Below are 26,275 nucleotides of genomic sequence, written 5' to 3'. Positions count from 1 at the left end.
CCCGTCGCTAGGAGCGGCCCCGCGCCACTTCCGGCGCCCGCCGGGCCGCCCGCCCGTGGGAGCCCCGGTTCCGGCGGGGGCGCGGGTTCCGGCGCGGCCCCGGTTCCGGCGGGGCCATGCTGCCCGGCCGCGCCGCGGAGCCGGACGGGGCGGTGCGGCGCTTGCTGCGGGCCGGCGCGGCTGCCAGGTCAGCGGGGCGGGGGGCCGGGGGCACGGGCGCGGGGGGCGGCCAGCGGCCGAGGCCTGGCCCTTCCCCAGCCCGGGCACCGGGAGCGATACCGGGGGGGGGGACACACAGGGACGGACACACACGTTACCGCCGGCCGCCCCCGCCCCACCCCCGTGCCCCTGACCCGCCTCCCCGCAACCTGAGGTAGCGACTCCCCGCGGGGAGGGGAGCGGTTGGTTTGGTGGGTTTTTTTCTGGTTTTTTCTTTTCTTTTTTTTTCCCGTTTCAGGTACAAAGTGATGAAGAACTGGGGCGTGCTCGGGGGGTTGGCGGCCGCGGTGGCGGCGGGGATGTACGTGCTGTGGGGTCCCATCACCGAGAGGAAGCGGCGCAGGAGAGGTAGGGGGGCCCCAGCCCGGCAAAACACCCCTTAAAGTTAATTTTTCTGGGCCTTTCCTGCCTCTCCTGCATGTCAGAAAACCGCCTGTTAATTATTTTTCATGATTAGCTTCTGTACGCTATTTTCCTCTTACTGAAGATAAAATTTTGGTCACTGTCCTGCTTAGAAATCTAACAAAGTTTTAGAAAAACGTGTCTTGAACGAAGGATTTTTGTGACCTGCATAATGTATTAATTGTATCCATCGACGTTTTTCTAAAATTGTAACAAAAACAGACATATTTTTGTAGGTTGGCATAACTTCATTGCTGAACTGCTGCAGGTAATGCGCTTTATTTTGCACTTTGGAATGCAGAAATAAACATGTTCTTATTTCGTACGAGAGGAGTGAAGGGCTCTTGCCAAGCAGAGCCATACAGAAATCCTGCTGCTTAATCCTGGGCAACCCAGGAGGCTTCACCCAAGCGAGCCGAGGCGTGCAGCTGTGCTGCAGTGACCGCAGGGGCTCCGGTAAACTTGCACAATAAGGGGCTCCAACGCTTAATATCGTCACTAAGAGTTTTGCAGTTTGATACATTAACTTGCAGATAATCCGGAACCGAAGTGTTGACAGAAATCCATCCCTGTCAGGAAAAAAAAAGATTATTTTCCAATAAAAATGTAAAAAGATTTTACAGCGGTGTAAGTCTTGAAGGCCACCGTGTATATAAACACTTTATAGTATGCTGTTGTACGTACCAGGGTCTTCTAGTTTTCATTGGGTGCAAGTACCAAATAAACTGAAATAATTCAATCTTAATACCTAACACAACGCTTGCTACTGAAAAATAGTAAGGTTTTCCTAGACTTCATGGTGTAAACTCTTACTCGTCTATTTCTAGGGCTCGTACCTGGCCTTCTTAACTTAGGAAACACCTGTTTCATGAACTCTTTGCTGCAAGGCTTATCTTCCTGTCCATCTTTCATCAAGTGGCTGGAGGAATTTACAGCACAATACAAGACAGACCAGAACCAGGCCACTGAGCATCAATACTTATCGGTCACTTTGCTGCGTCTCCTCAGAGGTACTTCAATGTTTTTGTGTTGCGCTAAACTAAGAAGAAAATATTTAGTATAAATGTTATCGTTTCTAGCCTCCTTTCCTGAAGCAAGGAAGCTCATGTGGTCTTGTATTAAAAAAAATTCCCTCTACTAACTTTGAACTCATTGGCCAAGTTCAACCAACTTTCACAGAGGGGTAGAGATCCAAAAGGTAGTAAGTTACTGTACCGAGCCTGAGCAATGCAGGGCCCAGCTGCATGTGTTCCCAGAGTCATTTGTTTCTTGGCCAACAGCTGAAAGGTTTCAGGTTTTGTTTGACTCACCTGGTGAGCAAGAAGCCGCCCCCTGGCATTGCACACATTGCTCCAAAGAAGCTGTTTGCCAGCAGGTTGAACAGATCTGGCAACCGAGGTGCTGAAAATGTGGTTACAGAAGCCATTGCCACAGGCTTTAATGTATTTGCTCATCACAGAGTATTAATGGTTAAAACAGTATGAATACAGACTCAGTATAATTGAAGAAAAAGGAAAATATTATAATTAAATGGGCAGTCAGAATTCTGTATAAAAGAAGAATGCATTATAAAATAACGTGTTTTTTCCCAAGCTTACTATTTTACCAAAAATACGGACTATTAAATGAGATTATCTTCTGTGCTCTTGGATAAAAATGTTAAAGCCTCTAAGCCTGACTTGGTAACTGGTTTCAGATTTGCCTCTGAACTAAATTCATGTATCTGTTACATCCTATTTAGGCACTCAAAATGTTTAAGCAATCTGTTGGCTCTCACAGGGCTTTGTTTTAAAGGGAATCCACTGGAAGTTCTCCTGTCTCAGGATGTTGTTCATTTTAAAATTGTGCCCCTTAAGCATGTACATTTAGCTGGTGTAAGGATGATGGGGCATTAATACTGGGGTTTCTGTGACATGCAAAGTACCAACTTTTACCCAATGCACCAGTAAAAAGTCATCTTTCCAGACAGTGTTTATATTATTTATTCTCTTTTGTATCAGTTGAGAAACCTTTCACTTTATGTATGAGATGAGGAGAATATATGCAGTCAGCCTGAGTCAGACAAGAACCATAATTAATACATACTAGCTTGATGGTATCTTAATCAAGAATAACTCCACTGTAAACGATTATATGATGCTTAAGTAACATCCAGTCTAAAATAAACAGATTTGTGTTCTAACTGTTCATTGTCTCTCTTTCTCTTTCTGACATTTTTAAATGCAATGTCTTTAGCTTTATCCTGTCAAGAGGTAACAGAAGATGATGTTCTGGATGCAAGCTGCCTGCTAGAAGTTTTAAGAATGTACAGGTGGCAGATCTCATCATTTGAAGAGCAGGTGATTACAGAATTCAAGTTAGACTGCCTGATATATACGTAGTGCTTAGATATGGAATAACAGAAAAGTGAAGCTGTGGTACTAATAGCCCTGAGGGTCAAAACTGAATCTTCGCTGTAGCAAAGTTTGCTTTAAAATGTGAAGGAAAAGAACCATGTGACTGATGAATGGTGTTTTCAGTTTGCTTAGATATTTGTCATGGAAACCCTGGCTGCTTCAAAACCTCATACTTAATTACCTTCAGATTTGGTACAGTGGAGCCAGTAGTATTAAACCAGCACAGATACATCCCAAACTTTGCCGTAGATAATGGGTCTGTGCTAATGTGCCGCTCTGCTTGGAGGGGTGGACTCTGCTAACATTTCCAAATTCAGTTACATGTAACATACGAGATTTCTAATTCTTGTTTTTAGTATTTTCAGCCCCTAAGTGTGGCTGGTCAATGAACTCTGTTATCTCACTCGGAAGATACGACTCTATCTTTTACATTTCAGGGCCAAAGCAAACCGCGTAGATTTCAGTTAGGCTTTTACTGAAATCAATATTCTTTTCTTCTCCAAGTATTTTAGTTTCTTGTGAGTTTATATGGCCCAGAATATTTTCAATAATGTGTGCTGTTGCAAAGTTCAGCTTCGTAGAGAAAGCTTTTTGGGAAAACTGCAGCAGATGCACAAATGATTACTATTAATACATAAGGTGAGCTCTAAGCAATAATGTTTCCTTTCATTTCCTATTACAACGACATAGTCATATGTGTACTGGTGTATATTTGGACGTTATTTGCTTTTGCTTCCTCTAAGTCTTATGCCTCTATTTGATAGGATGCTCATGAACTATTTCATGTCCTTACTTCTTCATTAGAAGACGAACGGGATCGTCAGCCACGTGTGACACACCTGTTTGATGTGCATTCTCTGGAGGTAACTTCTTTACCGATGTTACTTCATTGTCAGAGGTCTCCATAGCCTGCCTAGATTCCTAAGTGTGTCAAGTATCAAGTGTTTAAAACCTGAAGATGTTTTCATTATGTTTACGAAGCTGTTCTTTAGTACTCTGATATAAATTAATAGGTCAGGCAGTCTTAAGGTTAAAAAATGTTTTTCATGAGTGAATGTATTTGACTTTACAGTGATCCCACCTTCATGAGGGCTTTTGCATTAGTCCATCTAAGCAGTTACTCTTATCTGTGAGAGCTGACACATGAAAGAGGTTTGAAAACTGCAAAATAGACATTAATAGAATAGTCCACATGGAGATGAAATTTATCTTATCCTCCAGTTTAGTGCCACACTTAATGTAGATGGAAAGTTTCTCATCTTTTTTTTATAAAATCTCTTAGGCTTTTACTTTAGTAGTCTGAGGCAGAGAATTCTAGAGATTAATGATTCATTTCATTAGAAGTGTTCTTTTTGTCAATTATAAATCTGTTGCATACCAGGTTTTTTGGCCTTCCTCAAATATAAAGAGACGCTAAAACTCCCACAGTTGTTCTAATATCGGAAAAGCATAGTAGAGATGAAATAAGAACATATTTAATACTTCATGGTTTCTAAGGTAGAGTTAATGAAACCTTTTATCTTCCTCTGTAGCAGCCAGAAATAACCCAAAAGCAAATAAGCTGCAGAACAAGAGGTATGCTTTTTTCCATTCTGAAATATGGATATTCATAGTGTAGTCGCTTTGTTTATTAATTGATCTTTGTCTGTATTGGACTGAAGTGCATCTCTTCAGCTGTAAAAAAAAAAAAGCAAAACCCATTGATTATTTGTTACTGGGACAGAATGTGTCTTAGAGCAGTTACTTTTGTTACTGTGGGCCAAAAATGTGGAATTATAGTGATGTAACACAGACGTATTGAAAATAAAAGTTGAAACTTTTGTGTTTCAGGGTCTCCTCCCCCTGTGTCAAGTCACTGGAAATCTCAGCATCCTTTTCATGGAAGGCTGACCAGCAACATGGTTTGCAAACACTGTGAACACCAGGTAACACATAGACAAGAAAAAGAATGTCTGACACTCAGAGCACACTCTGAAAATATCATCCCTTGTTTTTGACATGGTTTAAGCTCCAAAGGTCTGCAGGACTGACTGACAGCTTAGACTGTTACTTTTTCAGGTACTTTTTATGGCGTTTGTGACGAACAAGAATGTATCGCTAAATACACTGATGAAAATTAAGCATGATCCACTTTGTGGGGATAACAGCTGTCTAACCAGACAGAATAATAGCTGTCTTACTATATTTAGTATTCAGTACCACAGCTATCATATACTGAAAATCCACTCACGTGGGTAGCTTTTTAGGACTAGCTATTCATTCAGCACGCAGTACTGAGATTGCACATGCGCAGCCAAATTAAGTTGTGGTCTAGTTATCTGGAGTAAGGAGATGAAGATAGACTTTCTGTATTTTTTTTTAATCCAGGTTATCTCATTTGTAGATCAAACCATAAGAGTATGTTTAGTACTTTTATTTTCCCAAACCTTGCAGACAAATTTAAGTGGGCAGGGGCAGCTTCAGCAGAAAGAGGCTAAGTAGCACCTTGTACCTAGGGTTGGGGAGAGCAGGTGGTTTTGACCTTATTCCACCAGATAATTGTGGACAGCAGAGAGCATATGTTCATCTTGTGTGAGGCTGGGGGGCGTGTTTGGGACTGTTACAAATTTTAGCTCGCTGGAGACATGAAATACTCTCTTGCAGAGTCCTGTGAGGTATGATACCTTTGACAGTCTCTCCCTGAGCATCCCAGCAGCTGTGTGGGTATGTATGACGCATGATCCAGCCAGTCTGCGTGTTGCCTTATCATCGTGGCTTTCTCTTCATTAGTCCCTTTTGAAGATGCTACAGCCTAAGTGTAAATGAGTAGCTATAGCTCTTTTTTTTTTTTGCCTTTTTATAAATGGTCCTGCAGTGCTAATACGGTACCTTATCACTAATATGTTGGTGCAAATTACCAATTAGTAAAACAAGCATGACTTTGCTGACACTCATAGAACTTCCTGTTTCTCCTGGTGTAGTATTTGGTCTTTTCTGTGTAATTTGAACAGACCACATCATATCCTGAGGGCTGTTTCTGGCAGTCTGGGAAGGTGACCTCCAGGAGCTCTTGTCTCTGTGGTGACAGTACACAAGTTACCCAATACAGGCTTTTGGATCAAGTTATTTCAACTGGGAATTGTCTCAATTTCTTTTTGGCTCTCTGAAAAACTTCAAATGACAAAATACTGTCAATTTTGGGGGCAAAACGTGCAGGACATTTTTCAACTAAATGGTTTGTCACTTAATGTCTGCTAGTGATTTGCCTTTCCAGACAGCTAGCAAGACTTGCACTCAGGGAAACTCTGTCTCCTAACAACAGAATATGCTCCTGAACATTTAGGATTGGGATTTGGACACATCTTCTACTCTTCTGTGTTTTATTTTGTACCATCATTGAAGATTATGCCCTTCATACTTGGCAGTATGTAGTACAGTCTGCAAAGAAGAATAGGAAGGAGTGCCTACATTCAACTAAATGCGGTATTTCGCCTATGTAGAGGGTCAGAGTGCATAAAATGACTCATGATGAAGTCCTGGAACTTCAGAGAAAAATAGTAACAGGGTCAGGAATCTGTAGTTTAAAACTCCACTAAAGGAATGACACAGGGAGTCAGCTATTATTCTTATCTACAGACTGCAATGTTTTCTGTGTTTAATCCAGGCTAACGAAGAATCCTCATAGTTAATTACATTATCAGTGTTCTATACTCAAAGCCATTTAGTCAGTTTTCTCAAAAAATAAGTCTGCAATTCTGTAGTTTCTATGGCAGAAACTATGAAAAATCCTTTCACAAAATTAAGTGGTGTACACCCTAAAATTAGTGTAAATAATTTTGGTTTTTCGTACTAAGGGTCGTCCTATGACGCTGGACCACTGCCTCCATCATTTCATCTCCTCTGAATCTGTAAAGGATGTTGTGTGTGACAACTGCACTAAAGTATGTAATTTTAATGTATATAACCTTCTAGGTCAGTTTTAAGCTTGCTGACAGAATTCTACTGTCTACAGACAGTTTTCTGCTCCTTTCATAGTGACTGCAGGAAAGCCTCTCGCCTGCCTGGGATTTCTTACATTTAAAATGGGAGTTCTTAAGAGAATATTTTGAACCTTTATTTATCACTACTATTAAAAAACTTAAATACATTTTATTCTGTAATTACCGGGTATTATTTAGATAACATCTGGGATATTTTTTTTTGTTCTGGTATTTTAAACAGCATTTAAGTTACCTGTAATTTGATGATGGCACAGAGCCAAAGTAGCTTGTTTGAAAACCAACAGAAATGGTATGTGACTACACATAAACCTGGAGACTGGGCTTGTTCTGTAAATGCTTGTTTCTGCATGATTTTGCTTTAGCATTCTGATTCATTAGGATAGGGCAACAATTTTTAGGAAAGTTCCTAGAAAACTGTAGGTGTAATTAATGTACTGAGCATAGTTCTAGATAAGACAGTTGCTTTTGTTTGCAGTGTGCAGAGCTGCACTATTTTGTCTAATCTGATACACCAGGTAACCAAATGGCTTTATTTTTTTCCCTCTGATTTCAGATTCAGGCAGAAGGGACTCTGAATGGACAGAGCATAGAAAACCAGAGAACAACATTTGTTAAGCAATTAAAGTTAGGAAAGGTGAGGCAAGCTGCCCCTCCAAATCTATTTTTAAATCCTATTATACAGTAATTTCTTTCTTTGATCTCTTTGCTTGATGTCCACTTCTTGCTATTAAACTACTTCAGTGTTTTACTTTAAAGAGTAAGCTTGTTTGTCAAATATTTGTAGGCATTGAGGCCTCAAATTCAGCAAAACATCAAACTATAGCTTAAAGAACGAGTATTCTACTGATACTCAGCAAAACACTTAAACCTGAGTTTGGCTCAGTGGCAGTTCATAGGTCTGGCATATACAGTGTTTGTAGCATCTTTAGCAGCTGCACATTTCAAAGAAATTTAAAATGTTCTAAATACAGCTAGTTTAAACAAGTGGATATGGTGTTAAACATCAGGTGTGATTTATATGAGAAGCTCTTATTATTTTTTGCTCTGTAATCATATAATGCAGAGCACAACAGGGCACTGGTCAGTAATTAAGAGCCTCAGGTGCCATTAATAATAATACTATGTACTTATTGATAGAGGTTAACCCTGGCATGACTTTGAATACCAGGTGTTTATAACTACTTGACCTTTCTTCCCCGGGCACTCTCACTGTGCAAAGCCATTACTTACCAAGTATTAGCAAATATCTTACAACAACACAGTCCAACAAATTCCAATCTCCATTTCTACCTCTCAGATCAACAAGCTAGATGAGGTTGACAGGTGAGCTTTTTAGGAACACACATGTATTTTTATTGACTCTTCTTCCATTTGGAGAAAACATTAGCTATCTACCCTACTGCCCCATGAGTGAACAGTAGTGGTGTTATCAGAAATCTCGAGAGAGTTGTTAGTGTCATGTCTTAGGGATACTACTGCCAGTAAACTTACACGCAGCTATAGTAGCACGTAAGTAGACTTACCAGTGTCATTAGTATGCTTTCAACTTGAACAGCTGTTTCTTCTCGTTGAAAATGTATTTTGATTTTCCTTTTCTATGGAATATTGCTGAAGCTCCCTCAGTGTTTGTGTATCCACCTGCAAAGACTGAGCTGGTCAAACCAAGGCACTCCTCTGAAACGTCACGAACATGTACAGTTCAATGAGTTCCTGATCATGGACATCTACAAATACCGCATTCCTGTTCATAAATCAAGACAGAATGAGCTGAATCAGAAAAGCTCTGAAGAGACAGCGCCAGGAACAAAGGATGGGATAGCAGTAAAACCTTCAGGTATTTATTTTGAAAATAAAATCTATCTGATATTACAACATTTCAGTAATAAAACATTCTAATCTGCAAAATGAACGCAAAAGGAGTTTTGATTTGAATCTGTGCAAAGAGGACAGGTAGAAATCCCTTTCCCAGCAAGCATTAAGATACCCCGTTCCAAGTTCATAGTTCAGTTTTGATAATTTGATCCTACTAAATATTACAAAATACCCAAAACAGACTTACAAACAAACAAAAAACAAAATCCCAGACAGCATAGAATACTCAAGTTTTATGTCCAAAGGATGAAGGGATGAACTCTGTAAGTCCTAGTGATTATCTTGTTAGTGATCTCTTAAGGCTTCCGGACAAGCATAGAAAGAGTGCTGGGAATGGTGACTTCTTAAAAAACAATTAGAAAATCTAGGTGTAGTAGGTATGTCATTTAGGCAGCTGAATATACTGTTTAGTTGGGATTTTGTGAACATGATCATTTTCATATTTGTGTCATGTAAAAGCATTTTCCGCTGGCTTTGGCTATTATGCTCTGCATCTCTTAAAGGACTGTGATACGTAATGAATTAAAATAAGGAAAAGACCTTCCTATTCTGTGATGAAAGGTACTACAGGAACAGAAGCACTGTTATTAACAATACTAATAGTCACATTTAAGTTAAAATACTGAATGTCTGCTTTCTCTTACAGATGCAGAACAGCCACCTAGTACTAAACCGCTCTTTATGAATGGTGCCTCCTCCTCTTCATTTTTAATGTCCTTGGGAACTTTTCCACTTGCTGCATTCCCTGAATGCAGGTAAGTTAGAAATTTGTACCCCATCTTAATTTCCATCCCTTCAGATTATGTCTTTCTTTATTCTGTCTGCATTATGAGGCTGCACAGTCACAGAATTTAACATCCATCCTAGCTCCTGTGCAGAATTTTTTTGCTTTTTTTCTTGGATGATTTTTAGTGGTTATCTTCAGCTCCATTTCTCTCCTAGAAAAGGGAGTAGAGCATATTACAAGCAAAACTCAAAATCTCCTTTCCCTGGTTCATGGTGCAGTAAATAATCCTTCTGAATAGCCATAATCTTATTCTTGATGTTTTGCTCTACTCCTTCATTTGATTTTTTTTTCCTCTTATTTTGAAGTGAAAACTATTGCAAGAAATCCATAGATCTCTGACAGATTGTTTTTCAAACGTTACATTTAACAAGTTTGATATAAGTTGCAGCTGCCACAATTCTACTTCATAAATCAGCCTTGATGCTTCTCCTGATAATCTCTTTTCTTGGCCTTTGAGAACATACACTTATTTTTGTGCTGGTGACCAACATATAGTTAGTTCTGTACCACTTCTACCTGCCACTGTGTATTTTCCCAGCGGGGAAGACAATTCCCACAGTCATTGTGTGAAATACGAAGCCTGGAAGCAGTTTGTGCCAGATGTTTGTTACGAAGACAGTTGTAGAGCAAGTCCTTGAAAGTGCATCTGTTGTTACCTGTGGGTTACCTGCTGCAATTTCACCTCTTTCCAGTTAAAAGCACATTATTTCAGAATAGCTTTTCGTTCCAGTAACAGTGCTTTAAGAACTACATACCGACACATTGGTAGGTTTGATGGAAAACACTATTGCAAAACTAAAGGTGGTTAAGCTGTACAAAATGTAGTAGCTCTCTGCAGCATAAACTTTTAAAATAAATGGTTTGGTTTTCTCAGTAATAGATTAAGGCAGCACTGCAGCAAAGACCTGGTATACAGAAAAGTAATTGTGAGGCAGTGACTGTCTTATGGAGCCATCTATTTGCTCGAAAAAGAAATTGCAACTGAAGACAAAGCAACTGGGGCTGCTTCTGGTATGTGTGCAATCCATGAGGGCTGCTGACCCTTTCCTTTCTCTCCTTTGTCCTTCAGTTCCCCTGTGTACCTTTACCGTCTGATGGCAGTTGTAGTTCATCACGGAGACATGCACTCTGGACACTTTGTGACTTATCGCCGCTCTCCACCTTCTCCTAAGAACCCACTCTCTGTCAGCAGTCAGTGGCTGTGGATTTCAGATGACACCGTTCGCAAAGCTAGTTTGCAGGAAGTCCTTTCTTCTAGCGCTTACTTGCTTTTTTATGAGCGTGTTCACTCGAGGGTACAGCACCAAAGCGTGGAGTTGAGGGCTGAAGAGTGATTCAGAGAGAAGGACAAAAACTGACAAAATTCCTTTAATGAGATCTACGCTGCACCTCCTGTCTGTTATGCAAATAACCCACCATGAGCCCTTTAACCTTCCCCTCTATGGTAATGGCTGGCTCCTGCTGGGAGTGGTGTTTCGTACCAAAATTACGCTACCCAAAGTTGGCCTGCTAACATCATGCAGTCCAAAGTCTATCTGTATTAGAGGAGCATTTATTCTGTTAGGTGATAGTTTTGTCAACATCACAGCTCTGAAACAGACTTCCCAAGGCTGTATTCCATATTCTGACACCTATGTGAATTTTCAAAGAGAGATGCTTAATCCTATACCTTTCACTGCAGATGTTTCTGAACAGGAGAGCCCCAGAAGCAGTTGATGGGAAGCTACTGTTATCAAAGGCAATGAATTTAAGAAACAAAGTGCCTTGAGCTTATTTGAATACCTACATTACCATTGTCTGGGTCCACTGCATGTTTGTTGCATTCTGGTAAATGTCTCAAGATAATGGGATGAACTACAAAATGGAATCAGATTTCTCTTGGTATCCCAGCTAATAAATGAAGTAAGGCATCTCTGCATAACATGCACGATCCAAAAAAAAGACTTCCCTATTCACATAATTTTCCTAATATTTTAGTTCCTTATACATCATAGAAGTATTTCTTCTGATTCAAAGTGCAGTTTCTTTTTTCCAGGAGAAAAGGTAATTTTTTTTTTTAATCTATGAAGAGCTGAGGCCCTGATTTATTGCTCTGTATCTTTGGAATATAACTGAAATCAAAAGACATTTGCTAGCAATCAGTATTATAATTTCCTTAGTCACTATGAAACTGTTGAATATGGTCGCCTGTAGTATCGACTACAACTTTTAATGCTGTGATTTCAAGGCTACTGTAATTGGTGTTCTCGACTTGCCCGTCCTGTTTTAATGCTGAAAACTGCCATTTCTCACCAACCATTCAGATACATGCTGTCTGGCTTGCAGTTGAGCTTTAGAGCTTGTACCGGTGGTGATCGTGAGCTGAGATGTAGCAACCCCAAGCATCCTCATTAAGTGAAGAGTATACGTGATCGGGACTGGTGGGCACCTGCCTTGCAAAGTAGTACAGCAGTCTGGAAATGCTGGTGTCACTGCATTAGATACTGATTGCCACATAAATAGAAGTAAGGTGTACTTTGCTGCTCTAGATTGTGTAAAAAAATAATAAATTCCAAACAAAGTGCTGGGGGGAGAAGCAGCAAAAATCATTCTTTTGACTGCTTTTAAATTACCAGGTATAAAGTGTGTAGGCTATTTTTAGCTCTTTTCTATCCTTGTAAGCTTGGAGTAGAGTGTAATTCATCAAACAAGCTTTTTCTGTGTAAAACAGCAACCAAGTTTTCAAATGATAACAGCTGTATTAATAGGGGTTTTTAGGGCAACTTTGTACCTCATGTATTTATATTGCTGCCCAAAGCTCATAGGTGTTCAGAGTTCCTTAATGGGAGGCTCAAAACCAGCCAAAATAGGAGTGGTGATGGATATATATGCAAAATTACACAACTCCTCAGTCCAGAGTATGGATCACAGTTCCTGCTCCAAGTAATACTCGTAGTATGTACAATAGTCTTTATAAATCCACTAACATACTAGCTCCTGAGAAGTCTCCCCCTCTCTGCTAGGCTAGCAGTAGCATGGTTTTAACCTCTCTATTTTAAGTTATGGAAAAACAACAAGAAAAACAAACAAACAAAAAAACCTAGAAAGATTCAAAATGCAAAAGATGCCCTGGCCGTTGAACTAAGACCTAATGGCCTTGCTGAAGATGAAAGCCCTCCATTCTGGGCAGCACAGGTGTGTAGCAGGAGCTCTGTAAAGCACTGCTGGGTGTCATCTAAGAAAAAAACAACCCAACATCGTGCAAAGTATCTTGTTGCAGCAAATCTACCATTTGTACCTCAGAACTCCAAACCATTTCCACTGCCAACAGTGTATATTCTGCAATACCTGTTCTCAACAGGATCTGTTTAGAGTTTTTAACTGAATTTTTGAGGTGTTCATCTGAACAGGTCACTTTAGAAAGCAGTAATGCTGGAGCTGGGTCAGAACATACGCACACAGTGGACCAAGTCTTTAATTTATCAGCTTGTAACAGGGACATAAAGCTGCATATTACTGCAAGCTTGCACGTTCGATGTATTTTTCTTTTGTGTTGAGCTGTTTTCCAGTAGGGGCTGGTTTGATGAGAAGGGAAGTGCAGTCGCTGTACAACACTGATAAATTGCTCAGTTTCACTCAGCTGCAGATTTACACTGAAAGCTTCCTCAAGGGCTGTAAAAATGAGGGTGGTGTAGTCAGCATTTGTTCTAGCTTTCACTGTTAGGAAGGAGTAGATTGTCTTGGCTTAGCCCTCAGTGTGAGGAAGGGAGTGAGTATCAGCACTTCTGTCCTGGTCCTGAGCTGTGCTAGATCCTCCCAGCCTCCTGTGAGCATCCAAGACCTCTGCAGATGTTTGCCACCCAGCCCTCACCTTTCAAAGTCATTTGGCTCTGTGCAGGCATGTGAGGCTCATCAAACACTTGTCACTTGTTACTCATAGGCTTCCATGGTGGAGAAAGTATCAATAAAATGTGAAGGGTTAAAAACCATAAGACTGCCAGGATGACATCTCTGTGTTTGGATTATTCTCGTCTTTTGTGCATTATTTAAAAAGGTATGAAATTCTAGTCAAACCACTGCACTGCTGTTTGAAGTTTCATTTTCACTTCAGGGTATTTTTGTAACTGTACAGTAGCAATAAATGAACAAACTTATTAGAAAAGGTAGCTGCTCACGTGTGGTAATGTCTTGAAACAAAGACCAAGCTATAAGCCAAACTGCATTTGGTATATGAGACAGAAGCAGCATGTTACATTATCTGCATAAGAAGCATTCATGCAGGAGCTCTTTGTGCTCCATAACAGCATTTTCTAGTAGTGGCAGAGGGGAGGGAAGTACCAACTCCACATTGTCTAAACAAACCTTAATTCCATAGCCCTAACAGACCTACCACTGAAGGATAGAGCCTATCACTAATTCAGATGCTTGTAGCCTGGCTACACAGAGATCAGTTCACATTCTCTGTACTTACCTTTCCTTGATTCTGCAAGACCTGTTGGTGACTTTGGACAGTCTTTCCTCATTTCAGCAGAATTCGCTGTAAGCATGAAAGGTGATGGCTTTCAGGTAGTCAGAATGGAATCCCTAGGGATAATTATTTAGAAAAACGGATGGTCTCAGAAATTACAGCCTTTCACACTGTGTTTTCCATCTAAATGGTGCAACCCAGTCTTTCCCCAAAAGGTCGTTTTATGCTGCCTGGTTTCTGTACAAAGGATGTGAGGACCTCTCCCTGTGCAGTAGCACCTTGCTTCCTCCTGCCCCACCATGCTACTGACTGGAAGAACCCAGCCTCGCACGTAAGCAGAGGAATATATGCAGAGAAAAGTCATTGTGACTGTAAAACATGCAGCCAGTCATGCTGCACTGACTATATTCATATCTGGGCACTCCTCATTTTCATTTGTATTTTACTTTTAAAAAACAAGCAAACTGTAGCTCACTGACAGAGTGTACAAGAAAGTGTCACCTGTCGACCAGTACAGGCTTTAAATGATTACATCATAAGCTTTATAGTATTTATCAACTATTTTGCTGGTATCTCAAGGATATAGAGTATTTTGATCTTTTTTGAGAACTGGCTAGATTAAGATCAGTTGAGAACTTGCTCCTGAACAAAGCAAGGCTGTCACTCATCAAAAATACTTAACAGCAGGACTACAGCAACATTTCAGAGAGGAAGTATTTTTGGCAGTTAGGATCAGTAGTCGCAGTCTTTATTAGCAAGTTACTGAGTACACTATTGCCTCCCTTGGTTTAATTTGCTCATCTGGTACCTTGGATCACCAACGACTGTTTGAAAGAGAAATTGACAGTTACATCTTTGATTTTCAGAACCAAAAGATCTGGCGCTTGATTGCTGAATATTCACTTCTTGCCTGTAGTCATCACTTTCCGAAATGTGAGGTTGATTCTTGGGGCAAGCACGCTCTTGCGGGTGGGCAGGCTGTGGTACCAGTACACATTGGTGGGGTACTTCATCATCAGCAGGCTACCGTGGGCCAGCTGCAGTTTGATGGGCTTAATGTGGCGCGTTGCATTTTTCCCTCGGGAATCACAGTGCCTGAAAACAAAGTCTCTGCAAGCTCCAAAAGACACGGATGCAATAGGACTGCGTGGAACCAGTTCTCTCTCATCATCTCGATGTTCGCCTATGTGGTCTCCACCATCTTTATATCTGTGCACAGAACAAATTAGTTAGTTCTTCTACCAATCCAATTAAACAAATGTCAACCGACCTCTCAGTGACCTGCCAACAGTGCTGCACAAGCAACTCTTTCACTTGAACACTAAGTTGCTTGATGCCATTGGAAATGAGACGTACCTGTTAATAAGAACAAAATTAAAAGTATGTCCTGTGTTCGAAGTGATGCGGTCTCTGATACGGTTGAGAACTGGGATCCATGGCTTAGGAGAGAAGGTAACGCCTGAGTAAGTGTATGTTAAGTCAGGGTCTCCATAGGTTACCTGCTTCCTTGGAATGTTGTGCCATTTACCAAACACACGCAATTTTGTCATTTCACCTGTTTAAACAAGAAACGAGAAGGATCAAAACCAACTCTGTATTACCTCTGCACATTCCAACATTCCCCCTGATTTGGAGCTTCTGTGAATCTCCAGTGGGACAAGAAAAATGATGCTTATGGCAACCCAAAAGCTGCCATCGGTCTTCAGGTGTTTCTGTCCCAGCAAAGCCTTTGACACTCAAGTTTGACACTGAATTCCCTCGAATGGGACGAACAGGACTAGCACCTTCATATTCTCTTCTTGATTTAATTTGACTGGGGAGATCTCATACATGACATCCACCAACCAAGTCCTGTCACCGCTCCAGGATTACCCTGGGGTTTTCTCTTAAAACGTGAACGAAACCACTTGACAAATGCTTCAAGCTAAGCCAGAGCAACCCTGCAGGCTCAGACCTGGGCTTCTTCCTCCCTTCTTAGGGCCACATTCTGCAAACACCAGCGGCCCGCAGCACCCTCCCAGTCACCAGGCAGCTCCACCCAGCCCAGGGCAACGGCTGGGGGGCTTGGCCTGGAGGGGGGACACACTGGGGACCGGCTCCCCCGACGGCCTTTACCTTGGAAGTACTCCACCTCCTCCTCCAGCTGTTGGAAAAGCACATCGGCCTCGGCCTTGCCGAAGAGGAGCCGGTAATCACAGCTCAGGCCCTCGGCGCGGATCTCCTGCCAGGGGGGCTGCCCCGCGGCGGGCCGCTCTGCCCGGGGCCTCTTCCCGCCACCGTCCCCCACCTCCCCGGGGGGGCGTTTGACCACGTATCGGTCCATCGGAGGCCACGAGAGCGGCGTCACCCCCCCGGCAGCAAGGCCTGCTGACCCTGAAAGGACCAGCGGCGCCTCAGCGGCCGCGGGGGAAAAAAAAATGGGGGGGGGGGGGCGCCCCGTGAGGCGAACGCGCATGCGGAGTGCCGCGCCGCTCCTCCCTCCGGCAGGCCCCGCCCCCCACGCAAGCGCGCGCTTTTGGCGCCAAATCGCCTCAGCCCACCTACGCGGGACTTGCCGCTGCCCCTCGCCCGCGCCGCTGCCATGATCGGGCAGAAGACGCTGCACTGCTTCTTCAGCGCCGCGCCGGCCAAGAAGCGCGGCCGCTCTCCGGAGCCGGCCGGCGACGCTGAGGTAGCGGGCGGGGAGCTGGGGTCGCCGGCGGCCCTGGGGCAGGGAGCGGGAGGCGAGGAGCGTGGCCCGGAGCCTGGTGGCGGCTGTGAGGGCGGAGGCTGGTGGCGGCTGGTGCTGAGGGGCTGGGGAGGGCCGGCGGGCTTTAGCGGGGGGGGCGCGTACCGCGCGGCCGCTTCCAAAAACCCCGCGCTGCTGGCACGCCTGACTGGCCTGCCCAATGGGCGCTGAGAACCGCCGCGTCGTCACGGTTGCTAGGTAGAGCTCTTCCTCGCTAGCGGTGGCAAGTCAATAGGGAGGAGCGGGCTCCTTCGCCTTGGCCAATTGAGAGCCGGAGTTTGGCTTGTGGGTGGGACCCGCGGAGATTGGCGGCCAATGGGGGCGGGCGTAGCGCTGTTTTGCCGCGAAATAGCCGCGTGCGGCGCGGTCCTGCTGGAGCCGCCCTGCGGAGGGCGGTGCGTGGCGGCAGCATGGTGGCCGCTCAGCTCCTGCTGATGGGCCTGCGGCCGGGCCTGTGCCCGCGCCTGTGCCCGCTCCGCTCTGCCCCGCTCGGCAGCCGCCTCCTCTTTCGCCATTGCCAGGTGAGCGCCGCAAAGAAGGCGAAGGCGGCGGGGGATGGGGCGGGCGGGGCCTCGCCGCTGAGCCCGGAGCAGCAGGAGCGCATCCGCAAGAACAAGGAGGCGGCATTGCAGCGGCTGGCCGAGCGGAACGTGCCTCCGGGCTTCGGGGAGAGCTGGCGGAGGCAGCTGGCCGGGGAGTTCTCCAAGCCCTACTTCATGGAGGTGAGAAGGCGGGGAGAGGGGGGGCTGCGCGGCCACCATGCCCTGCTGTGCCTGGGCTGACCCCTTGCTCTTCCTCCGCAGCTGATGGCGTTTGTAGCAGAAGAGAGAAAACGCTACACGGTCTACCCGCCCCCTGAGCAAGTCTTCACCTGGACGCAGATGTGCGACATCAGGGATGTGAGTAGAGCCGCGGGTGCTAGCGGAGCCGGGTGGGTCCCCCTGCTGCGAAGGGGGGGAGCGTGCCAGGCTGGGTGCACAGACACATTCTTTCAGTGTTTGGTCTCTTAAAGCTTCAATCCCATGGGATGTGGTGTATGAAAGCACGAACTCCGGTTGTGGTGCAACCAGACACTCTGTTGTACAGAGAAGCTCATATTTATGCCTCTGAGCCCAGATACAAATTCCAGCTGTATGTACCACCAGGCTCAGGGCAGAAACCATTCATGCAGTTACATAGCTATATATCACTACAAGCATGCAGACACCTTTTTGATATTAGATAACCATGTTTATCTTACTTTCCTTCACAATACCCATCAGTTCTCTCATCTCCTGCCAGGTCAGACATTCTCCATTCTTCTCTCATATATCTCTCTTCAGGCATTCTCTGTCCTCCTCTCTTATCTCCCATCAGTAATGGTCAGACATTCTCCGTACTCCTCTCATACATCTCTTGAGACCTTCTCTATCCTCCTCTCCCACATGTGGAAGCTGTTATTTCTTTCATGTAACTTGTAAATCCTGGCTCCTATTTCATCTCTGATGCTGAAACAAGGTTTCATTGGTTTATTGCCCTTGCTCACCACCAAATTGCCTTTAAAATGTTGGTTGGACTTTTGACCTTATTTTCAGTGTTGCCACGTTAACGTAGTGCTTTCATATCTCTTGCATCTTTTGTTGTTTTTAATTGATCTGTAATTAAAAAAATATTTACAGTGTTTAAAATAATCCTAATAAGCTATGTCAAAAGTACCGCAGCAAGTGTGGCGTAAAACTAAAACATGAGGAAATAGACTTGGAAAATGCCTTAACAAGGTGTTTTATTGTGGCTCATGGAAAATGTTGGTCTTCTGCACTCAAAATAGCTTCATAATCATAGCAGCAAAGCTGTGGTGATGTGAATCCTTAGTGTTCGGTTGGGACTATGTTCTTTAACTTGTTTATGATGGGATGTCAGTAACTTTGTTTCAGTTCCTAGGGTTCTGGGATTTTTTTTGTCTGTGTGTTTGTTTTAGGATGAAGCTCACTCTATAAGACTTCCTTCCCCCCCTCCCCCCCCCCCCCCCCCCGTTTCTTGGGAATGACATCGATTATAATTCAGTGCTAACAAAGGTCTGCTCTTCAGGTAAAGGTGGTCATTTTGGGACAAGATCCATATCATGGACCGAAGCAAGCTCATGGGCTCTGTTTCAGTGTCCAGAAGCCCGTTCCACCTCCCCCCAGGTATGACAGAACACTATTTGCAAAATCCCTCCTGTTTACAAATAATTTGCAGTTCTGTGTCACTCATGCCTGTGAGCCAGATAATTGATAAAACATGTGTCGCAACTATTCTAGAGTTGTGCATTACCTAGAAAAAACATCACCGTAAAAGCATAGATAGTTTTGTGTAGTTTGTTGAACTTCTGAAGAGCATGCTGGATGTAAATTTGCATTTTCAGGTGTGCTGAGACCTTCTCATTAAGCTTTTAGCTGGACACACAAAGCTGCCCTGCTTCTACAGATGGCTTTATTATCTTAAATTTATTTAAGATTAAAATCAATACTCTGCTTGCCTAGTGTAAGAGCAGTAAGTGATGCTGTTTGCTTTTATCTTGAAATGTGCATGTTAAAAAATCTCCTGATGGTTTTTGGTTGCAGTTTAGAAAATATTTACAAAGAACTATCTACGGATATTGAGGACTTTACTCATCCTGGTCACGGTGATCTAACTGGCTGGGCCAAGCAAGGTGAGTTAATACATGCTCTAGTGATGTGCCTGGTGTAGGTGGTAAGAAAGCCGATGTAGAAAACAAACCAGTGGTTGGAAACAGTCCACCTGTGACAGAGAAAATCAATTCTGAGTGCCCGTTGCCTAGGGGGTGCCTTAGAATGAAAATTTAATTAATCATTTTTCATGGGAGGCAGGAAAAAAAAAGCCAGTTAATACTTTTCTTTCTGGTTTTGTTTCATCCTTGGTGTATCTGCTTTGTTTGCCAGGGGTGCTCCTACTCAACGCTGTCCTCACGGTGCGAGCTCATCAGGCCACCTCCCACAAGGAGCAAGGCTGGGAGCAGTTCACGGATGTGGTGGTGTCCTGGCTCAACAAGAACTTGCACGGGGTTGTCTTCATGCTGTGGGGAGCCTACGCCCAGAAGAAAGGCAGCTCCATTGACAGGGTACGGGTTATCTCGCTAATTATTTTTTTTCCCCATTTGGGTCGACACTAGAGGGCACTTCCCTTACAGAATTGGGGTTTTCTTCCTGCTTGAACTCTGCTGTCAAATTTAGTTGCCCTTCTGTTCCAGCTTAGCCTTTGCCAGACTTAAGCAACAAAAGTGGAGCAAGTGTAACCTTCTGTCGTCAGAAAAGCATCCAGCTGAGGACAGAACTGTTTTTCCAGGAAAAGGCTCGTCAATAAGTATAAAACTTGCTGTTAGGATTACAGCAGTTGAAAAATGGCCAGGGTGTTACTGCTGCTTTACATAGTTCATCCTCCTCTGCTCGGTGGGACAAAAGTCTCAGTCCTCAAGGCCAGTTCTTTGGGTCCTCAGGCTGGTAGCTGAGGAGGTGTACGGAGGAAATCATACCTGCTTGGACAGGGCAGAAGCAGCCAGCCTTGTCGGGGGAGATAAGAGCATGCAAATCTAACGAGCAGTTTCCTCTAATGCCTTACAGAAACGCCACCACGTCCTGCAGACGGTTCATCCCTCGCCCCTCTCGGTCAACAGAGGGTTTTTTGGCTGTCGGCATTTCTCAAAGACAAATGAGTTGCTCAAGAAATCTGGCAAGAAGCCCATCGACTGGAGAGCGCTCTGAGCAGCGCCTGGGACCTGCTGGGGTCTACTGGTTGGAAACAGCCCCCGTTTCAGGGGTTGTCTTGTTTCTGAATGACTTCTGCTGACCTGAGAATTACTCTTTGGATGTTGATTAAGGGACAAATGGCCAAACTTTCGCGGTTGCTGTATTTTTTTAAAAATGTTTTTTGAAGAGCATATCGGAATGTTAGATGGACAATTTCTCTGCTGTTTGAACAGGTCTTTGCCTAGTTTGAAGGAAAGCAAAAAAAAAAAAATTGCCAGAGTTGTTCTATATTAATTTGTGTTAGTTGTTGTAATGAGAATATATTTTCAGGCTCTTGAAGGGATGTCGGTTCTTACAGGTGAAGCTGTTCAGCTTTTGTAAATACCCTGCTGTGCCTCCTCCCCCTTCTTCACCTCCTACTGTGCCAATCCAGGTTTCATATTTGGGGGCTGTGGAGCTGGCTGCATGAGAGAAAAGGCAGATGCTTTTGAGATGCTTTTGGTTTTAGCTTTTTGCTACAGATTGAGATTTATTAGAAATACGACCTCTTGGGACTGCAAAGACTATACTCTTAAGGGTTCAAGGTAAATCCTCCCACCCCCAGCATCAGAGAGGAGACTGTGACTGAGGCGCTGGTCGTGCTCTGAGCTTTTTGTTGGTGTTTAGAGAGGAAAGCCAGAAGTTTTGTAGATTCTTACTGGGTGTGTTAATTGCTTAGATGACAGGTGAGCTTTGATGACCACGAACCTGCTGATGGCAGCAGGGAAGGTGCGTTTGTCAAGATCTGCCAACTGATGGGCTGAGGGTTGCAAATTATTAAGATCCTTTAAGATCTTAGAGTTTTGTGCTTTGCCTTCATAGGAGAAAATTGAGGTTTCCAGCCACTGTTGAAAATAGTTGTTGGGACTTCCAGGATGAAGGTGAGGTTGGACTTTGTGCTTCTGGGTTTACAGTCTTATCTTTGACTTCTGTAATTCCTTTAATGGAAGTGAAGTGCCTTGCTTGCTTGGAAATTACATCAGTTTTTATAACCTGTAAACCTTTTATTGTTATTTTCCTCTGATAGGTAACACTAGTACAAGTGAAACTTACACTTTCTGTGGCTGCTTGTATTTGTTTGTTTAGGTTTGGTTGGTTGGTTTGTGTGTTTTTTTTCTCCCCGGTTTGTTTGTTTTTTTTTTAAAAAAAATAAAAATTACTTTATGTTGTGGTGTGATCTTACCTTGGTAGGACCAAAGTGGGGAGGGTGGGGGCTGGCTGGGGGGGGGGGTGTCCTCTCTGGGGAGGCAAAGCTGCTGCAGCTTGTCCTTTTCCTTGTCCCTCTCCTTGTCCCCCTGTGGCCAGGCACGGGGCCAGGGCACCTTTGTCCCCCAAGGATCGGGTGTCCCAGCTGGCTGTGCCCCGGCCCCCCCCCTCCCCTCCAGCAGAGGTTGTTCCAGGCTCATTAACAGGGAAATATTTCTGCTTGACGTTACCATCACGTGTGAGAACGCAACTGTAATGTGACCAGGGGACTTGGGGGGCGCCGGGGGCCGTGACACACGTTCCCCCCACAGCACAGCCCTTGCTCCTGGGCTTTTGGCACAGCGTGGACGTCGTGACCCGGAGTCACAGCACGGCTGTGTGTCCCTGCCGGCACGGAGCGGGGCCCGCGGGGCTCAGCACCCATGGTGAGTGGCCCCTTGCCCCCCAGGAAGGGGTTGAGGGGGGCATGGAGGGGCTCGGGACCATCCCTACCTTTGACAGCTGGTAGAGATTTGGGGTTTAAGGACCACCCCTCTCTGCGAGGGGGTGGGTTGGTGGGGCAGCTTTACAACCATACTTACGATGCTGTGAGTGAGGGGGCATTTCAGCCCCCTCTCTATGCCAGGTGAAGGTGGAGCATTGCTGTGCCCCCCCCCCCCCCCGGCATTCCTCTTGCCATAGCTGCGCCTGTTATAGGGAGTAAAAATAGCTCTGAGTGAGCTGAACCGGGAGGGTCTGGCTTGGCATCTGGGGGGGGGCTGCAGTGTGGGGAGCAATGGGGAAGGGGGTGTTGGTGTTTTGGGGGGCTGCTGCTATAACTCTGGCTGTTAGAAAGCCCTGGGTCCTCTGTGACAGAGGGTCTCCATGCCTCCCCCCAGGGCAGGTGACTGCTGCCGGCTGCCCTGCTCCTGCTGCTGTCGGTGCTGCTCGTCTGGGCCAAAATGTCCAACCTTCAGCTTGGTGAGGAGGAGAAGCCGGAGAAGACCCTGATGGAGCAGCCGGTGGCTTCTACCACAGCCAAACCGCCGCCGCGGCCGAGCCCCCTGGCCCCCAACCCGCCGCCGCGGGCCAGCAAGGCTGCGGTGGGCGAGCAGGAGCGGATCGCTGTGTACAACCCTGCCGCGCTCCGCCGGCCGGCCCTGGCCAAATTCGTGCTGGGCTCCTTTGATGACAACTCCTCGGAAGATGAGCTGGTAGCCACAACCTTCAGGGCGGGCAAACGGCGCAGCAGCTTGACTGGGGCAGGGGGCACTAACACTGAGCCCCCCGCCACGACCACGCTGCCGGAGCCCGCTGCTGGCATGAGGTACGATGCGTAGGTTTGGGTGGTGCGAAGATGCCCTGTTTGGGGTGGGCAGATGCTTTTTGTGGGTGCATTTCTTTAGGGACCCTGTTGCTAACATTGGGGTGCATGTGTGGGTGCTCCTCGGAGCCCCAAATGATGCCCGCATCCTGCCCTCTTTGACTTGGTGCTGCATGGAAAGCCCTTATGCGAAGGTTAATGGCAGCACCCCGGGAAGAGCAGACACCCCGAGCTTTCTGCATGACAGCAATGCCACATGCACGAGCACAGCAAGGTCCAGAGGTTGCCCTCTTCCAGCAATTTCAGATGTCTGAGAACGGAGTGGAAAGTGCTTTTACTGTGTGTGGCATTGCTTCCAACAGTGCTGCGGCCAAATTGCCCAATCGTTCCCATTTTCTCACAGCTTCCTTTCTTCTTTTGCTGCTTCTCACTGTCCCTGCACCATCTCCTGGTGCTGGGAAAGGCCACAGCTGTGGTTGATGGGCAAGGGTGCAGCGGGAAGCAGGGATTTTCTTGCGTGGCGAGACAATGTTGGGGTAAGCTGAGGTGGTGAGCGCATGGATGGACAGCGGCGGGTGTTGCTGGTGTTTTCCCTGCACCCACTGTCCTTCCAGCTGTCTGTTCTGTGCGTGAGCATTGCTGGGGGCATTGCACGGGGTGTATGTAAACCTGCAGGCTGGGCTGAGCCTTTTGACAGGGCACCTCCAGGTGCACTCGCACTTGTATGTGCAGTTGTGTGTGCAAATGTCCTGGATCCCATAAGGATCGGGTCCTGCTGCTAGGGAGGGATGCTAACATGCTCCCAGTATTGCATATGGGGAAGCACAGCATCCCAGGACTGGGGTATGTGGGGTGCTCCTGTGCCATTCCTGCCCTTCCTCTGCCCTTGCAACTACTGCAGCTAAATTATTCAAGGCAGAAAAGCAGCTCTTTGGTGGTTTTGCGAGGAGTTGGTGAAATGTGGATGAGCTTTGTTCCGTGGGCAGCTTTGCACTGACTTTTACCCAGCTCCCCACTCCAGCACAGCTGACGGCCATGATAAATAACTGGAAACAAAGCGCTGCTGCCCAGCTCCTCCTGGCTGCTCTGCTCCCCGTTAAAAATAACAGACCTTTGGCTGTGGGGACGTGTTGTAAAACTTGGCAGCCCGCCGGCGTCTCCTTGCCTCGCTGGGGTTTTGTGTGGTCCCACGCACAGTGCTGCCCATGCGGTATCGCTGCTGCTCGTCAGTGCTTTGACACGGCAGGAGATTCCCAGTGTCACTGCCTGAGTCCTGCTGGAGATGTGTCCGATGTGGTTTGCCGGATGGGGTGGGTGTGCTGGCACCAGTTTTGCGGTGGGATCTGGGGCTCCGGGTGGGAAGCACAGCCGGCCCCAGCAGAGCTGCCGAGCGGCAGGGGTATGAGCCGCAGCGCGATAAACCCAGCACCGCAGTGCTCCAGCCACTTGGAAAATACCCTGAGTGCATAGAGAGATAGGGACATTTCCCAACATCCTAGGGGTGTTCAACACATTTTCCCTTAAAATAAATGTGCCAAGTGCTACTCGTGCGATATCTGCTCGTTCTGGGGCAGGGGGGCTGGTCTTTCTTTGCATGTTTATAGCCTACCCGTGGAATAACAATCAACAATTCAAAGTCTGGCTGAGTTACGAGGGGGCATGTGAACCCGTTGATTAAAATAGAAAGTTGCTTCAGAGCCGCAGGAAGGCACGTGTCTGACTGCTGGGGAGGTCCCATCCTGCTCGCGACGCGGTGCTGGCGGTGCCAGAGCCTCCTGCGCCGGGTTGGCGTGCCAGGGGGTGGGAGGCGCAGGGGCTGCCTTATAGAGCTGCCGGGGCTGGAGCCCTGCAGAGGGGCTGGCCCGGCCAGCTGCGGATGCACGATGGGCTGTGAAACAAGGAATAGACTCTGGAGAGCATGGAAATACCTTCAGTGGAAAACCATGGTAGGGGTGAGTGCAGCCAGCGGTGTGGGGAGGCGGTTTGGGGGTGTGGAGCAGGCAGCATGGGCAGGATGGGGTCTGATCCTGCGAGGAGCTGCGGCTGCTGTGGCTGCAGGCTGTGCGAGAGCCAATGCCCAAGGCAGCTGCCGGGAGCGGTGCGGCAGGCTCTTTGCAAGGTTTCTCAGGCTCTTTGCAAGATTTCTGGTAGAGCGCTGCCTGCCCTTCACTCCCCCTTCAGCGACCCTCACATAGCCAGGGTGGTCTGGTCGTGTAGGGGCACCTCCAGCTGCACCCCTCGGAGACCTGGTGTGGGGTTTGGAGGCAGCGGTTCCGCTTGCCTTGCGTGGACACCAGGGGAGGATGCTCCGTGCCATCCCGGGTACCCGTTGTTTTTCCTGCCACACACCCCACCCAGCTGGGCTGCTCCAGGCGTCCGCCGGCCGGGACGTGGGGGATAGATAGAGCTCTGCAATGGGGTACGAACTGGGAGCTGGGGGGGGCTTTGCAGCAGACCTTGGCTGCTGCAGAGGGGCATTTGTGCATATAACATCCCTGGCAGTGGGAGGGAGGGTCTGTGCTCTGTGCTGTGTTTCAGCCCCCTGGGAGAGCTTCCCCGTTCCTCATGCCACGGAGCGAAGCGTGGCACGTTTCCAGCCACAGCCAGGCTGGGAGCAGTGCAGAAGCAGGCATGGTTGTGCTGCGGTGGTAGCAGCATTCTGTACACAAACATACTTCCAAAAAACCCTTAGCAGCTCTCTGCTCCCTCAAATGCAAACCCTGGGGGTTTTGCCCGGTGCAGTGGGGTCTCAGTCCAGCCCTCGTGGCTGCTAATCTGCTTGTCATGGTGTTTGAATCCACATGGCCTCACAGCTGCTGGTGTGTGTGTGTGTTTTAATTGCAAACTACGCTCTGTTCACCCCAAATTGCTTGCCCTGTGTAAGTCAGCCAAAGCTAGTTTTCCTCTGCGGCGTTGCAGTGAGTGTTAAATGTCCCTGGAGAGATCCCCGTGCCTGACAGGGAGCCGGTAGCGAGGTGAACCCCAACATTCCCTACATGCCACCAGGGGGAAGGGGTTTATTGCTTTCCTTGGAAGAAAGGGCGGATGGAGGGGGCGCAGTCTGGTCTCCAGTGCCCACTGCTGCAGGGCTCCCTGCCGATCCGACCCCCCCAGGGAAGCCTGAGCCAGCAGCAGCACCCGTGGCACCTGGCGAAGGTTTGGTGGTGTGGC

At 46.4% G+C, this 26,275-nt stretch overlaps 3 protein-coding genes across 9 annotated transcripts; 2 read left to right on the top strand and 1 right to left on the bottom strand.

Moving 5' to 3' along the window:
• Positions 1-63: 63 nt before the first annotated feature.
• USP30 (ubiquitin specific peptidase 30) lies at positions 64-13,797 on the top strand. Of its 3 annotated transcripts, none has more exons than XM_040607890.1 (13): positions 65-187; positions 458-567; positions 1,449-1,631; positions 2,857-2,960; positions 3,782-3,880; positions 4,550-4,592; positions 4,848-4,942; positions 5,661-5,720; positions 6,851-6,937; positions 7,551-7,631; positions 8,612-8,831; positions 9,516-9,624; positions 10,726-13,797. In XM_040607890.1, exons 1-13 carry the CDS (start codon positions 117-119, stop codon positions 10,988-10,990), a joined length of 1,527 nt encoding a protein of 508 aa, XP_040463824.1. In that variant the 5' UTR covers positions 65-116; the 3' UTR covers positions 10,991-13,797. The 3 variants fall into 3 exon arrangements, with proteins under 3 accessions (XP_040463834.1, XP_040463824.1, XP_040463842.1); XM_040607908.1 differs by lacking the exon at positions 65-187 and adding an exon at positions 198-373; XM_040607900.1 differs by lacking the exon at positions 7,551-7,631 and having other exon boundaries at positions 64-187.
• Positions 13,798-14,833: 1,036 nt separating this feature from the next.
• On the bottom strand, positions 14,834-16,516 carry ALKBH2 (alkB homolog 2, alpha-ketoglutarate dependent dioxygenase). Of its 4 annotated transcripts, none has more exons than XM_040607946.1 (3): positions 16,219-16,516; positions 15,460-15,658; positions 14,834-15,312 (listed from the first exon to the last, which is right to left on the bottom strand). In XM_040607946.1, the coding sequence occupies exons 1-3, from the start codon at positions 16,424-16,426 to the stop codon at positions 15,003-15,005; spliced, it is 717 nt and encodes a 238-aa protein (XP_040463880.1). In that variant the 5' UTR covers positions 16,427-16,516; the 3' UTR covers positions 14,834-15,002. The 4 variants fall into 4 exon arrangements, with proteins under 4 accessions (XP_040463880.1, XP_040463899.1, XP_040463891.1 ...); XM_040607957.1 differs by having other exon boundaries at positions 15,200-15,312; positions 15,603-15,658; XM_040607972.1 differs by lacking the exon at positions 14,834-15,312 and having other exon boundaries at positions 15,478-15,542; positions 15,632-15,658.
• A 99-nt stretch (positions 16,517-16,615) lies between these two features.
• UNG (uracil DNA glycosylase) lies at positions 16,616-21,731 on the top strand. Of its 2 annotated transcripts, XM_040607931.1 has the most exons (7): positions 16,616-16,774; positions 17,353-17,553; positions 17,635-17,730; positions 18,899-18,996; positions 19,414-19,502; positions 19,753-19,931; positions 20,431-21,731. In XM_040607931.1, exons 1-7 carry the CDS (start codon positions 16,685-16,687, stop codon positions 20,569-20,571), a joined length of 894 nt encoding a protein of 297 aa, XP_040463865.1. In that variant the 5' UTR covers positions 16,616-16,684; the 3' UTR covers positions 20,572-21,731. The 2 variants fall into 2 exon arrangements, with proteins under 2 accessions (XP_040463865.1, XP_040463856.1); XM_040607922.1 differs by lacking the exon at positions 16,616-16,774 and having other exon boundaries at positions 16,957-17,553.
• Positions 21,732-26,275: the final 4,544 nt, after the last annotated feature.

Source organism: Falco naumanni, chromosome 1 (assembly GCF_017639655.2).
Source record: "Falco naumanni isolate bFalNau1 chromosome 1, bFalNau1.pat, whole genome shotgun sequence".
In the NCBI taxonomy this organism is placed as follows: Eukaryota; Metazoa; Chordata; class Aves; order Falconiformes; family Falconidae; genus Falco; species Falco naumanni.
This window is presented reverse-complemented; position numbering and strand designations above follow the sequence as displayed.